Source organism: Aquila chrysaetos, chromosome 1 (genome assembly GCF_900496995.4).
Source record: "Aquila chrysaetos chrysaetos chromosome 1, bAquChr1.4, whole genome shotgun sequence".
Taxonomy (NCBI): Eukaryota; Metazoa; Chordata; class Aves; order Accipitriformes; family Accipitridae; genus Aquila; species Aquila chrysaetos.
The window spans coordinates 29,591,943-29,604,592 of record NC_044004.1 but is presented as its reverse complement, the minus strand read 5'-3'; the positions used below and the strand labels follow the sequence as shown (position 1 = coordinate 29,604,592).

General features: G+C 36.7%; 1 protein-coding gene across 2 annotated transcripts in view; it reads right to left on the bottom strand.

Moving 5' to 3' along the window:
• Nucleotides 1-12,650, bottom strand: part of SLAIN2 (SLAIN motif family member 2) — a 36,187-nt gene that overhangs the window by 5,136 nt on the left and 18,401 nt on the right. The window contains exons 5-7 of one of the 2 annotated variants that reach the window (XM_029999292.2): nt 11,475-11,834; nt 8,906-9,043; nt 3,772-3,849 (exon numbers count right to left, since the gene is read on the bottom strand). In XM_029999292.2, the coding sequence (XP_029855152.1) occupies nt 3,772-3,849; nt 8,906-9,043; nt 11,475-11,834 (576 nt within the window). The remainder of the gene's footprint in view (nt 1-3,771; nt 3,850-8,905; nt 9,044-11,474; nt 11,835-12,650) is intronic. The other variant, XM_029999375.2, reaches the window with a different exon arrangement.

Below are 12,650 nucleotides of genomic sequence, written 5' to 3'. Positions count from 1 at the left end.
AACCAGATGACTATAACAATTTATAGCCTTCCTCTTCTTGCAAACATTATCCAAGTTATCAGCATCACTTATATCTATATTCAAATACTTTGTATCTGAGTTATTATGTAAGGTCTTTATCAAGTCCCTTCTGGGAAAGGTTAATAAGCCAGAATATTCAACAGTTCTTTGATAATGCCAAACCTTAAAGACAATTCTTCACATGAGAAACATTTTCAAATTATGCATAATGTATCACTAAACAGAATACTTACACTAATCTATCATCTTAATACTGAAATGGAATTTCACCAGCTTTTCAAACTGATTAGGGTAGGTCAGTAACAGTTGACATAGCACAATCAGGAAAGTAAAACAAAATCGCGTTTACATTTAGTGAGTTTGCATGAACTATTCTTTCCTCCACTAAAACTTTTTTTTTTTTTTTTTTTACACAGAGACCGAAGTTGCATCCTCTTTGACAGATGTTGTACATAAAGAAGATGGTCCTTCACATAGCTTTTATTATCATTTTAAAAGGTAGATCCACTAAGAACATGAGGAGTGAGAGAAGAGACAAGTAATGACAGGAATGTGGCATCCTAAATGGGATACAGAGGAAGTGGTAGTTTTCAGGTTGTATTTTGAAGCCATTTCTTATAGAGGATGTCTAGGAAGATTAATCTGTGCCTCATTACAGATGTGAATTGGATTTGATTCCTTTCTGGATTATCCAAGAGGGCCTTTCCACCAATAGCGATATCAAACACAGCATGAAGCCACTCATGGGAAAAGCTGACAAAAAAGGTGGCAGAGATGTCAACAATACATGACAGCTGGTAAGTAGCAAGGAGAATAAATAAAAACCTTGGTGTCAAGCCAGAGGATGGATTAAGGAAAGCATTAACAGCAGAATGACTGGACAAAAAGAGCAGCAAAGTGCTCCCAGGACTAAGATTACATATTAGAAGTTTTTAAAATGTGACATTGCCTGTAACATTGGTTCAATCAACTCTGCAGAATTTCCAAGTGATTCTACAGTGTAAACATAGGGAGCTTTTATCACTAAACTTCTCATTACAACACTTGCTTGGAACACAGATACAGCATCATGTTAGCAACTGACCAATAGAGCAATGCCAGTATATAGAAACCCAATACAGCTTTGGGCCTCTTATAGGCACAATGGGGAAAAGGGTTTTAGGTACAGAATATAAGCAATGAAAAGCTGTAAGTGAAGAAAGCTTGTCACATTCCCAGTGAAAGTAAGCATCCAGTAAATTAGTCCTCTCCATTCTCTCCAGTTTTCTGTTGACCGTATTTTACCATGCTTTCAACTTGAGCTGTCAATTCATAAAATGTTTCCTGTCAGCACAGCATTGCAGACATTGCTGAGAGCTGTATTCATTCTTGTACATAAAGGAATGAATTGTCTTCCAATGTGCTGCAATCGCCAAAGCAGTCCACATGATGCAATCTCTGGCAAATTGCCTAATAATTCTGCTCTACATATAAAGAATTTTGTCTTAGAGCAGTTTTGGATATTTAATAAAACTCAGTTTGGCCTATTTGTAAGACAGGATCACAAAGAGTGAGGTACTGCCTTAGTCAAAGGCTATTTGATAATTGTATACCTATGTGCAGTATTGAGCTGATCCATGTTAAATAAAAACATGTAAACATGTAAGGGTAGTGCTTAACAACTTTACACAACTCTATCTCCTTAGAAACTAAACAACTAGAACCAACTACAATTAAAACATCTGGTAACAATAAAAATAAATGGCCCTGTACCGTCACGACATTTAGATTTCCCACCCTCTCTAGATTCTGTCTTGGATTGTGGGCAGGGGGCAAGAGATCCCCACCTGACCAAGTAGAATGCTGTGAAGCTACCACCTTACCTGGCTTGCACCCCAAGACCAGCTGCTGCACGCCGACTTGAAACCAGAATCAATTCTAACGCAGTTAAATCATAACCATTGTGATGAGATGATTAAGACCGATACAAAAGAACAGATGAGGCTAAACAATGGGAATCGATAAACTGTTCTGCCACCTCAGTACAGGAAAGACATGGACCTGTTGAAGCAGGTCCAGAGGAGGGCCACAAAAATGATCAGGGGGATGGAACCCCTCTCCTGTGAGGAAAGGCTGAGAGAGTTGGGGTTGTTCAGCCTGGAGAAGAGAAGGCTCCAGAGAAGCCTTACTGCAGTCTTCCAGTAGCTAAAGGGGGCTTATAAGAAAGATGGGGACAGACTTTTTAGCAGGGCCTGTAGCGATAGGACAAGGGGTAATGGTTTTAATCTAAAAGAAGGTAGATTCAGACTTGTTTCATTACTGCATAATGCATCTATTCTTGTGAGAATCTCAGATCAGAAACAAGAAAATCAACAGATCAAGGACTATAAAATAGCAAATAACTGAAAAGGACATGTTGGGTCCTCATTTGCAGTGAGGAATGACAGCAACTATAAACTGGAATATGTAACTGGCGGTGCAACATGCTCTGTTCCTCATTCTCTAAGGTTTTATAAAATTTTACAAATAATATAAACTCAAAGAGAAGTTAATTTTCTGTACATTTCCACAGCTCCAGACTAGGCCATCGACCTAATAAGCATTCCAGACATCCAGATGAAGGTGAAGGCATGGCCAACTGGAAAGACAGCACTGAAAGCTTTGCAGAGGAATTGAGATGGTGGTCTTATGCCAAAGTAGAACATTGAGACTGTTAGAGACCTATTAAGCCATGTGAATCTGTTTTAAAGTCATTATACTTTGCTAAAACTTTCTGCATAGAATGAAGTAGACTCAAAGAAGTTTAGCATTGTTAAACTGCTGAGAGAAATGCATGCATTTTGTCAGCCACCCTCAGCACCTGCACGAAGGACTTTTACAATCCTTAAAGGATTCTAGCATATATAGAGCTTATGAATTGGTCTCAAGTGAAATATGATCTTTAAAATGAGATCTTTTAGACTGTAATAGACAACAGGACCAATTATGCTTAAAACCAAAATCACGAACTAGTTTTGTCTTAGTAGTGAAATTGAGACAGTGTTACATATAAGGCTGCCAGAATTAATTAAAAACCAGTTAAAACTTGTCTAATTGGATTAGAGACTCAATATATTTCATTTTCTCCTCAAAAAGAAGCCAACTTCAGCCATTAGCAAACTGGAATATTACACACAATAGTCTCTAATTCCTTGAGAAAAAAAATACAAATCTAAATTACTGTATGTTGGGTTAATCTTCCAGTTTTGAGAGGAAAAGAGAAAGCGCAAGCATGTGCGCATGTACGTGCAAAACAAGTTGACATACTGTGCTCATCTTTTCAAGGATAAACTCGTTAGCTTTTGTTTCCAGCACAAAGGATTCTATTTTCACTTGCCTGCCGTATTTTTGCACAATCAAAAAAAAGAACAATTTTTACAACTGTTGTTTTAAAAATAGTATTTTACAATTCAAAAAATTCCTATCCAAATGTAGCCCTAACAATATGGATTCAGGAGTCTACTTTTCTAATCCAGATTTCCTCATTAACGCTAGAAGTCACCAATCCTTGGATTTTATCTCAAAATCCAATTTAATACTTTTTCTCCTATATAATGCAGGGTTGTATTTTTAAAGTTTAGACCAAAAAGTTAACTTTCATACATCAAGGACCACTTGGTTAATCTTGACATGCAACAGCCATTTTATTAGTCTAGAATATGTGAGATTTAATGCAGGTGAACAATTATCTGAGATTTGCTGGAGCTTGATAAGAGGTTCTAAGTTAATTACCTCCTTTTGTAGATGGAGTTTGAAGAAACTGTTTGGTTTTGAAGGCAGCACGAGGCAAATTTTTCTGCCTTTGCAGAGCTGTTGAAAGACAAGAAGTGTTATATTTGTCTAAGAAGATAAGAAAACTAAATTTACTGGGAATTTCAGAATTGCATCCACTTGTGAAGCATCAAGGAACAGAGTGAGTAAAACACTCAAAAAGCTGTTATGACTCTCAAAGTGGTGGGGTTTTTTAAATGGTGCTTGCTCTTAATGGCGAAGAGTTAGAGGAGCGTGTCAGAAATTTTGCAGTGCAAAATGCGCAGATTCTGTAAGAGTAAAAAGCTTCTTGCAGGGCAAAGCGCCCAGAAAGGCAAAAAAAATTAATACACCAAAGGGAGAACAAGCCACCTAGCAAACATGCTACAGCAATACGAGTGCAAGATTAGATACAAAGATGAGAATTAAACTGTCATATTTGACCTAGCAAGACTAAACTTCTCAAAGGAGTTTTCAAAAAACCTATTCTAACACTATACAAAGGCATAAATCTTTGTCTAAATGTGATCATCATATAAACAAACTGTATTTTTCAGTTATGCAAACATAAGCCATTTTGAGAGATGTCTGGGTTTTTTCTCTTGAAAAGGGTATGCAAGAGTTCTCAAAGATGTAACACAGAATTATCAGCTGCCAGCATGTAGACAGCATGAGAGAAATTGGTTTTTATTGCTCCTATGTCCTGGCTTTTTTCTAGTAATGTTCAAGGGCTGATACTGCCTTGAAATGACCTCACTACCCACCAGTTACCAAGAGAGAAGCCAACATTCCAAGAGCTGCAGAATCTTGGCAAGGAGAGAATTACCTATTGCCAGAAGGAACGCATCAACTCAGCATATTTTCACCACAGCGTATTTAATGGGGGTAGGAGGAAAGTAGTCAATGAAATAAAGCTTTGCCTACACAAAGGCTTCTTAAAATGATAATGTATGAATAAACATCTCTGCTCACCTCAGTGTATGGAGTTTTATAACAGCATAAAACTGATTGCACTAGCAAGGCTTAGTTCCATAGTGAGAAGGAAGAAAGATGGGGGAACAGCTGTGCATAAAGATCCTCACCCTGAGTAAGGAAGCTCAGTAATCCTATCACCAATTGGTAGATATCACTATGAAGAAGGTAGGGGAAGAACAATTAGAATCCTAATAATATTAGTTAATCCTTTTCTAAACTTGACAGCATATAGTAACTGCCATCACCTTTCCTATCCTTCAGTCTGTACAAAATTCACAGTATTTTGTGAACTATAAAAGAAGTTCATCATGTGTTTTACCTTCATTCTGAAAATGTGACTAGGTCATCTATTCATTTTAGTCTTAATAGCTAACTAAAGCCTGTCATTTTCAACAAACAGCAAAAAGGAATTAAAGTGTTTATAGACATGATAATATGCTGTCTCTGGCTATTAAGAATAAAAAACCTGTTCCTTCTACCAACTAGAATCTAATGCAAAAAACCATATAGCAATATGTAATTCCTATTCAACTTCTGGCACATGGTCTTGCTATAAACTTTTAAAGCATACCCATGAACAGCCAATTAAGCACAGTAAGATGTTTAAACATGAGCACAATTCCTAGGAATTTAGTGAGGCAGACCACTGGCCAGAGTGTTTCTGTCCACAAGTATTCCATTATACCATTTTTTACTGAATCAGTGTTTTTGTTATACCACACAAAATGAAGAACAGCTTCGTCCTTCATATTTATGATCTTGAATTTAGTTTGCCCTAATTCATTCAGTTAAATATGCTGCTGCACATGGCACTAAGTTTCTTCCCCCATCATTATTTACACTACTTGCAAGTCAGAGATGTGGGATGATATGGAAAGGATTTAAAATACATGTATCTAATTCCTTCCTTCTCAATGGAGACTCCAGGAAGTAGACTCAATAGTTAAACAATTCTGTGCACTGAATCACTGAAAAGAACTTCAGGCAGTGCAACTTGAGCAATGCTGAGGAAACATGCAGTTTGAGATAAGCGTGGAATGCATGCTTACCCACACTATTTGCTGCTCTTGAAGTGCTCCATATGCTATTACACTACCTGTCACAAATGGTGCACGCTAAGTAAATGTAGTTACGTTTACTTCTCATCAACTGAACTGGAATACTGGAATGGTTTCCTCAAAACATATACTCCCTTTCTTTTACTCTGAACATGCCAAGCAGCTGGATCTTAGCAAGCAGACTAGTTATTTTACTGATAGCTTGAACAATCTACAGCTTAGTTCTTTGAAAAAGTATTATATTTAACTCTGCTTGAAGATTTGACATCCATGTGCTAATAGTGCCAGGTAAGCACAAAAGTATCACACACAATCCACTAGAAAGCATGTAGCTCCTATGTGGAAGCCACCCTAGAAGTTCTACAGCTTTGCACAATCTATGTGGTGTAGGACCCAAATACAGAGACTTCCTGTCATTCTAACACTTCAGAGTCTACGATACCTATTCCTTGGAGGACACAACTATTACAGCATCTTACAGTGTTTTAAGGTGAAATACTTAATAGCTTTCATATAAAAAAGTACTTTCTGCACAACAGCATAGAGAATCGGATGTAAATGAAAATTCTAAGTTACAACTGCTATTTAATTTACTCAATCTCTTTTCAAAAAAGAATTTGGATTTTTCACCACATTACAGCTAAAACTTATAATGCCAAATGTTTTCATGTTTTATAGTTGTACCTCTAAACATATTTTAAGTGTCTCCCCTTACTCTTAAACAAGCATATACAATTTGCCTGCGTAACCATAACAAGAATTGTCTTTTCAGAAACTTACTGGATTCCTAACTCATTTTTGAATGCCAGCAACCATAGCAAGATCAGTATTGCAGCCACAGCAAATGTGCAAGTAAATTATGAACAGCAGATCTTTGACAAGGAGAAAAGTCGTGACCTCGGGTGGCAAGCCAGCATCCTTGCAAAGGTAAGCTCATGCAAAACTAGCAGGTATATGAGGAAGCTTTCAATCACAAGACCCAGAAGTCATTGCCAAGGGAAAACAAAAATTTGCTGCAATTTAACAGTGCTTTGTGCAAGGTGACAAAATATAAAACCAATAAAACAAAAAGTATACAATAAAAAGGACACAATTCTGGAAATTTTTATACAATGTACAGTTTTGCAGAGAATTTTTTAATCCGGACTAAGCAAAGATACTTACTCATTGACTTCATACACAAACCGTTTTACGATTGTCAATAGCAAGACTCTGACAAACATCTGTAAGAGCAGGGAAACTGTAAAAGCTAGAAGTCTGGGCTTTATTAGTGATACTTAACTTACATTTAAATGTAAGTTGGTCTAGAGTGGTTCACATTTGGGGAAAGATTCCCATGAAAGGCAAGCAAATTTACCTAATTATTTAGGTGATTACATAATGATTTCTGTGATTCTTAGTGCACCCACACATTGAAAAAATTATATATGTATAAACATAAGTCACACTACTTTGGTTCCTGCAATGAAGTAACTCACTAAATATTGAATATTGAGACTTCTGCTGTCTGATCTTTCCATAAAGTTTCACTGTGAATATACTTTTAATACTGGAAATAGCCTTCTAGCCAACTAAGCCGCCCTCTGTGCTCTTTGCTTCCCAGTTCACTGAATTTTAAAACACCAGATAAAATTTGTACAGATTTTTACTAAAAATACTTTTTCTTTCATTTTTTTTCAGGTCATTTTGATTATTCTTCCTATCACAAAAATAACACAGTTGGAGACCTGCTGGCCAACCGCTCCAAGTGCATTATAGTTCAGTAAGCCTGCCTAACAGATAACAATCCTGCATTTGAACTACACACATGCCCTTTCAGTTGTAAATCCCACCTTCTGAGTGTTTGTGAATAGTGGAAGAAGGGGGCAAGGTAAAAGGATGCTGGGGTAACCTATATGAACAATCACAAGGTCACACTAACTTCTTCGGCTACATCATCACACACGTGGGACTGACTGTCCACACAAGCCTTATATCTGGTCTGAGCCACTACAAAGATAGAAATCTTGTAGTCTTTGGCATGGTCTGTATTCCTTATTCTGTATTTAACTGTATTTGTTTGCATGAACACACTGTTTTGAAAGGAACGGTTAAAAAGGCCAACTAGGTATGCTAGTATGCCTGTTCAATAGGTAAAAAAAAAAAGTTTCATTCACAAATATTATCTTACATTCCCCATCAAATATTTAATTACTGATGAACTTTTATCATAGAACTTTTATAGTTCAAAGCTCTACACATAATAATATTCATAATGTGTTCTTCCCTTGAAAATGTCACACAAGATTATTAAATTCTGAAACTTGTTTTAAAATAAAATGGTCAGGAAACATTTAAACAACAGGAACTGTCAATATTGATATATAAAGAAGCACTGCATATTTAAGTTGCATTTGCTTTGGCTTATTTAAGGTCACCATTTTCAAGAGACTTGTGAGATTAGCAGCATTCTCACATCAGCAGTTCACTTTTGGACAAACTAGTGGCCATTAGTCCAGCAATGGGCTATTTTATTTCATGGGACACAGGTTCATCCAAACCTTTTCTAAGTAGTAACCAACACTTAAAAAAAAAGTAAATAAAATCTGCAACTGAATATATAATTTCCAGATGACAAAAGAAAAGAAACTGCAAACAAGGGTTAAACTTGCATGAATGTTTTCAGATCAGGTTTCACTAGTTAAAAAAAGCAATAAACATCATCTAGGTACGTATTTCCATAGCCTAGTAAGTTTTTGTAGTCTAAAAATGAAATTCAACAGTACAGAGCATTATAACTTCTGTAAATCACAGAAAACAGTTTCTGAAATGTCTAACTACTGTATTTATACTCTTTATAGTACTTCTACATATACTTTTAAGAAACTACGAATGATACCTTAGTAAGAGATCAGACATTCTTTAAATATAATCAGTACCAGATTTTGTGTACCAAAAAACCAGATTCACAGGTATGATTAAAAATCAAGATTAGCATCTCTAGTGTGGCATGCAACGTTTCTCTTTGCCATGAAACTGGAAGACAGCTGAGTACCATCACTTAATTCGGAAATATACACTGAAGCATCACTAAAGGTACTTACTGGCTGAGGCTTGAGGTTGAATGCGAGGTATCCCTCCATTTGGCACTTGGAAGTTTGAGTCACTTCTGCTGTTTTTCACAGACTCAGCTTGGATGTTAGATGTCCTGGACAGGTTTGGAAGACTACGCCTTAGTTTTTCTGTACGAAATAATACAAAGATACCACAACATGTAGTGTGATGCTGGACAAACTTCAGGTTATGAACCCATAGTTGAATCCCAAATCTAAGTGACAAAAAATGTTAGCCATATAAAACTACATTGCAATTTAAAAGCTTATTTTGTTACATTACAGTTCTTCCATTATCTTGAAATAAAGTTCTGTATTATTCTCAGATCTATCACATACAAAAATATTTCTATATAAAAAAGCAGAATGTATGTTCTTCACCTGTGGTCAAGCATAGTGTGTTTTGAAATTGAAACATATCTGGATTATGATTCCCTGGGTTTTTTTCTACTGTTATGGAAATTGAATAGGCAAACCTAATTTGCAGTTTTTCCACAGTTTTCGAAGTCTTTACCTAGAAAGTTATTTATAATACAGAGTGCTTGCCTGAAGATTAAAAACACACAGTTATTCTTTGAGTCAATTTTTGGGACTACTCAGTCCCATATCAGCACATTATACAACAAGTAACAGCCACCCACTTGGAAAGAAACTCTTCATACACAACATTCACAATTATTGAAGTGTCCAGTTATGCTTCATATTTCACATATGACTTGACTATTCAGCTAATACTGGTTCTTCAAGGGTCTTCTAAAATTTGTACCATTGCTCACAGAATACAAAAAGACACCATTAAATATTTCTCAAGTCTAATGACATTCTATGTATCTCCAACCCATGCAGAGCTGGGTTGATGCCATACTTTGGATAGAAGACTGCAGATGCCTTGTCAGGAGGAATGGCCAACCTGATTCTGTAGAGGGATGCAGGAAAGAAGTATGCTAACCATGCACAAGCACTAAAGATGAAAACAAAAGTAAGAGTCTTCATAGGCTGAATATTCCTACACGTGTACTTTCTGCACTTAGTACCTTACATTGCTTTGCACTGCAGTTGGTACATTGTGGAACCCTACCAATCAAATTTCCCTCTAACCATTCTAGAGAAAAAAAAGAAATCCCAAACAACTTTTTTTGGCTGCTGCTGTATCAACTCTGAATGTCCAAGCAACATTCAACTGCACAAAACCCGCTGTAAGACAATTCCTTGGAAGTGTTTCAGAAGCACATGATCACACGCTCTATTTTGATCCCTCTGGTATGTGGGATACCAGCTTTTGACACCTTGCCTCTCATGGGATATTTTTGTTGTAGCTCATCTAGCATACATTAAGACTTTTCTGAAACCCCAGAAAAGAATGGGAAAGGAATTCTCAACTAAGTCACAATATAATCGATTAGCTTTTGCATTGTACATTTTCCTATATACCTAAAATTGCCCCAAACCACTATTACTAGATGAGACTTAAGCTAACCCTTCCAAATATATTCTCAAATAGCTAATTACATTTGCAGGATCCTCTTACCCAAAAGCTCTAGCCTAGCATGCTGATTTTCCTGATTAAAATTCTAAAATTTCTTAGTCAATGAAATTCTGTAAGTGGCATAGAACTCTTTGCTGTATTGAGGGGGCAGGGGGGAGGATGGGGATGACACACCACCAAAAAAAAAAAAACCACCCAGAAAATAAACTGTTTAAAAATGCATTTCTACATCATCTCTACTACAGACATTTTGCATCCAGCTTACCTGAAAGATGAAAAAAAATAAAGTGAATTCTTAATATCTAAATGTATATTCTTTCTGAATTTAAGATTTTATTTGCCAGATAACTACAGTTGTTAAAATGGGAATATGCTTATGAAATTTCAGCCCGGTTAAAGGAGCTTCTGCCAGACTGCTACCAGGAAAAAGTACATTCAAGAAGCAAAATCGTATCAGGATTACATTATTTAGTTCTATGCCAATATAGTATAAATGCGTCAAGTTTACTGCAAGCTTTATTTTTTATTACGCAGCAGTTTGCACAGCTTTGAGATATCTAAAATATCAAAAAAGTGCATGACAAGTACTAATATTTTTAAGGCTATGTTTACGCTCAAACAGTTCAGAGTCCTGCACTGCCAGAAGCAAGCATTCAGCTATCTCAGAGGCTACAAGCATGCATAAATTGCCATGTTCCCTTATATGACCACAGTTACTTTCCCTGCATTTTATTGTCATCTGCAAGGCCTAACCCTACTGGTGAATGATAGTTTCCCTTGGGCTCTGCTTTGTTTTAGTGCATTTGCCTGCCAAAGACAGAACTTGGTCACCACAAAACTCAATTACACCCGGTGTGACTGGATAACATCTAAAATAAATATAAGCCTATCAACTCATCTAACTGTAAGGGTTCCCCAGCAGAACTTAAGCTTTGCTTGCTCTGCTTTTTCTTCAACAACTCAGATTAAACCATGATGTTACACAGGCATACAGTTTTAGCACTGCACACTGACCAAAATCCTTACAGGAACTACACAACTACTTGTGTAATGAATTTGAGACAGAGCTTTTACCTTCACTTTTGACATTACTAGTCTGCAAATCTGTAGGATGGCCTTGAAGCGAAAGGCGAGGTTGCTGTAAACGGCTAATCATAGGTTGGGGTGACACTCTACTGTATTCTATGCTTCGAGCAGGTGATCGGGAGCGAGGTGAATTTCTTGGAGATTGTTTTGGTGAAGGCCAGGGAGAACTGCGAGGTGATGGTGAGAACCTATTAACAGCAGGGTGTACTGTGTGATGTGTGCCATCTTCTTCATCTTCTAAACTCTGCGCATCAAGCTCCTGATCGCTGAACGTGCCTCGCCTTGTAGAATTACAAGAAGAACCAGAACTACGCCGAGAAGCAGTTGCTGCATACTCTTGCCGGAGGCCTGGCAACAATGAGAACATTGTTTACTCGCTTCCAGCCCACAAATGGTTCAAACTAGAGACAGTGCATACAAATATCTACCCAGTGCTCAAACTCACATTTGGTTCACCTTAACTTTTATCTGAGACATTAAATTAATTCCAGATTAGTACCAAAGAAGTTATCTACCAGCTGATAGTGTCTTGAAATAACTAGGTGAGCTCATTCGTTTTCCTACTACAACAATCATCAGTATAGGTGTGTTGCGTACTTGTTCATCTTCTCTCCCAGGCTGGATACTAGCAACACAGGCTAAACTTTTAATTTTGATATCATGTAACACCCTATAACAATTATAGCAGCTACAAGGAAATGTCTATTGCAGTATATTAGTAAATGTAACAAAAAGCTATATGATAAGCTACCCATGGAGAAACTTAAGAGTTGTTAGACCAGTGGTCTCCAAAGTGGGGTGCATGCACCCCACAGAGTATGCAAAACAATCCACTGGGGTGCAGAAAGAAAATTTTGTACTATTACTAACATAGTATTTTTAAAATAGCGTTTATTTCATCTTTATCTCATCCTCTTAAAATTTGTGGGTTTGCGTACATTTGTGTATTTTTGTGTATGTAGTATATTAGTAGAGTAATACATTTATATAATTTATAAAAAAAAGTATATTGGGCATTTGGGTTTCTTTTCCACCGATGGGGTATGCAGTAAAAAAGTCTGGAGACCACTTAGACAACTGAAATTACTACCACTTTCTGCAGTCTCAGAGGGACAAAACAACAAAGTCTCAACTAAACCTATAATAAAAGAGAGATATCTACAT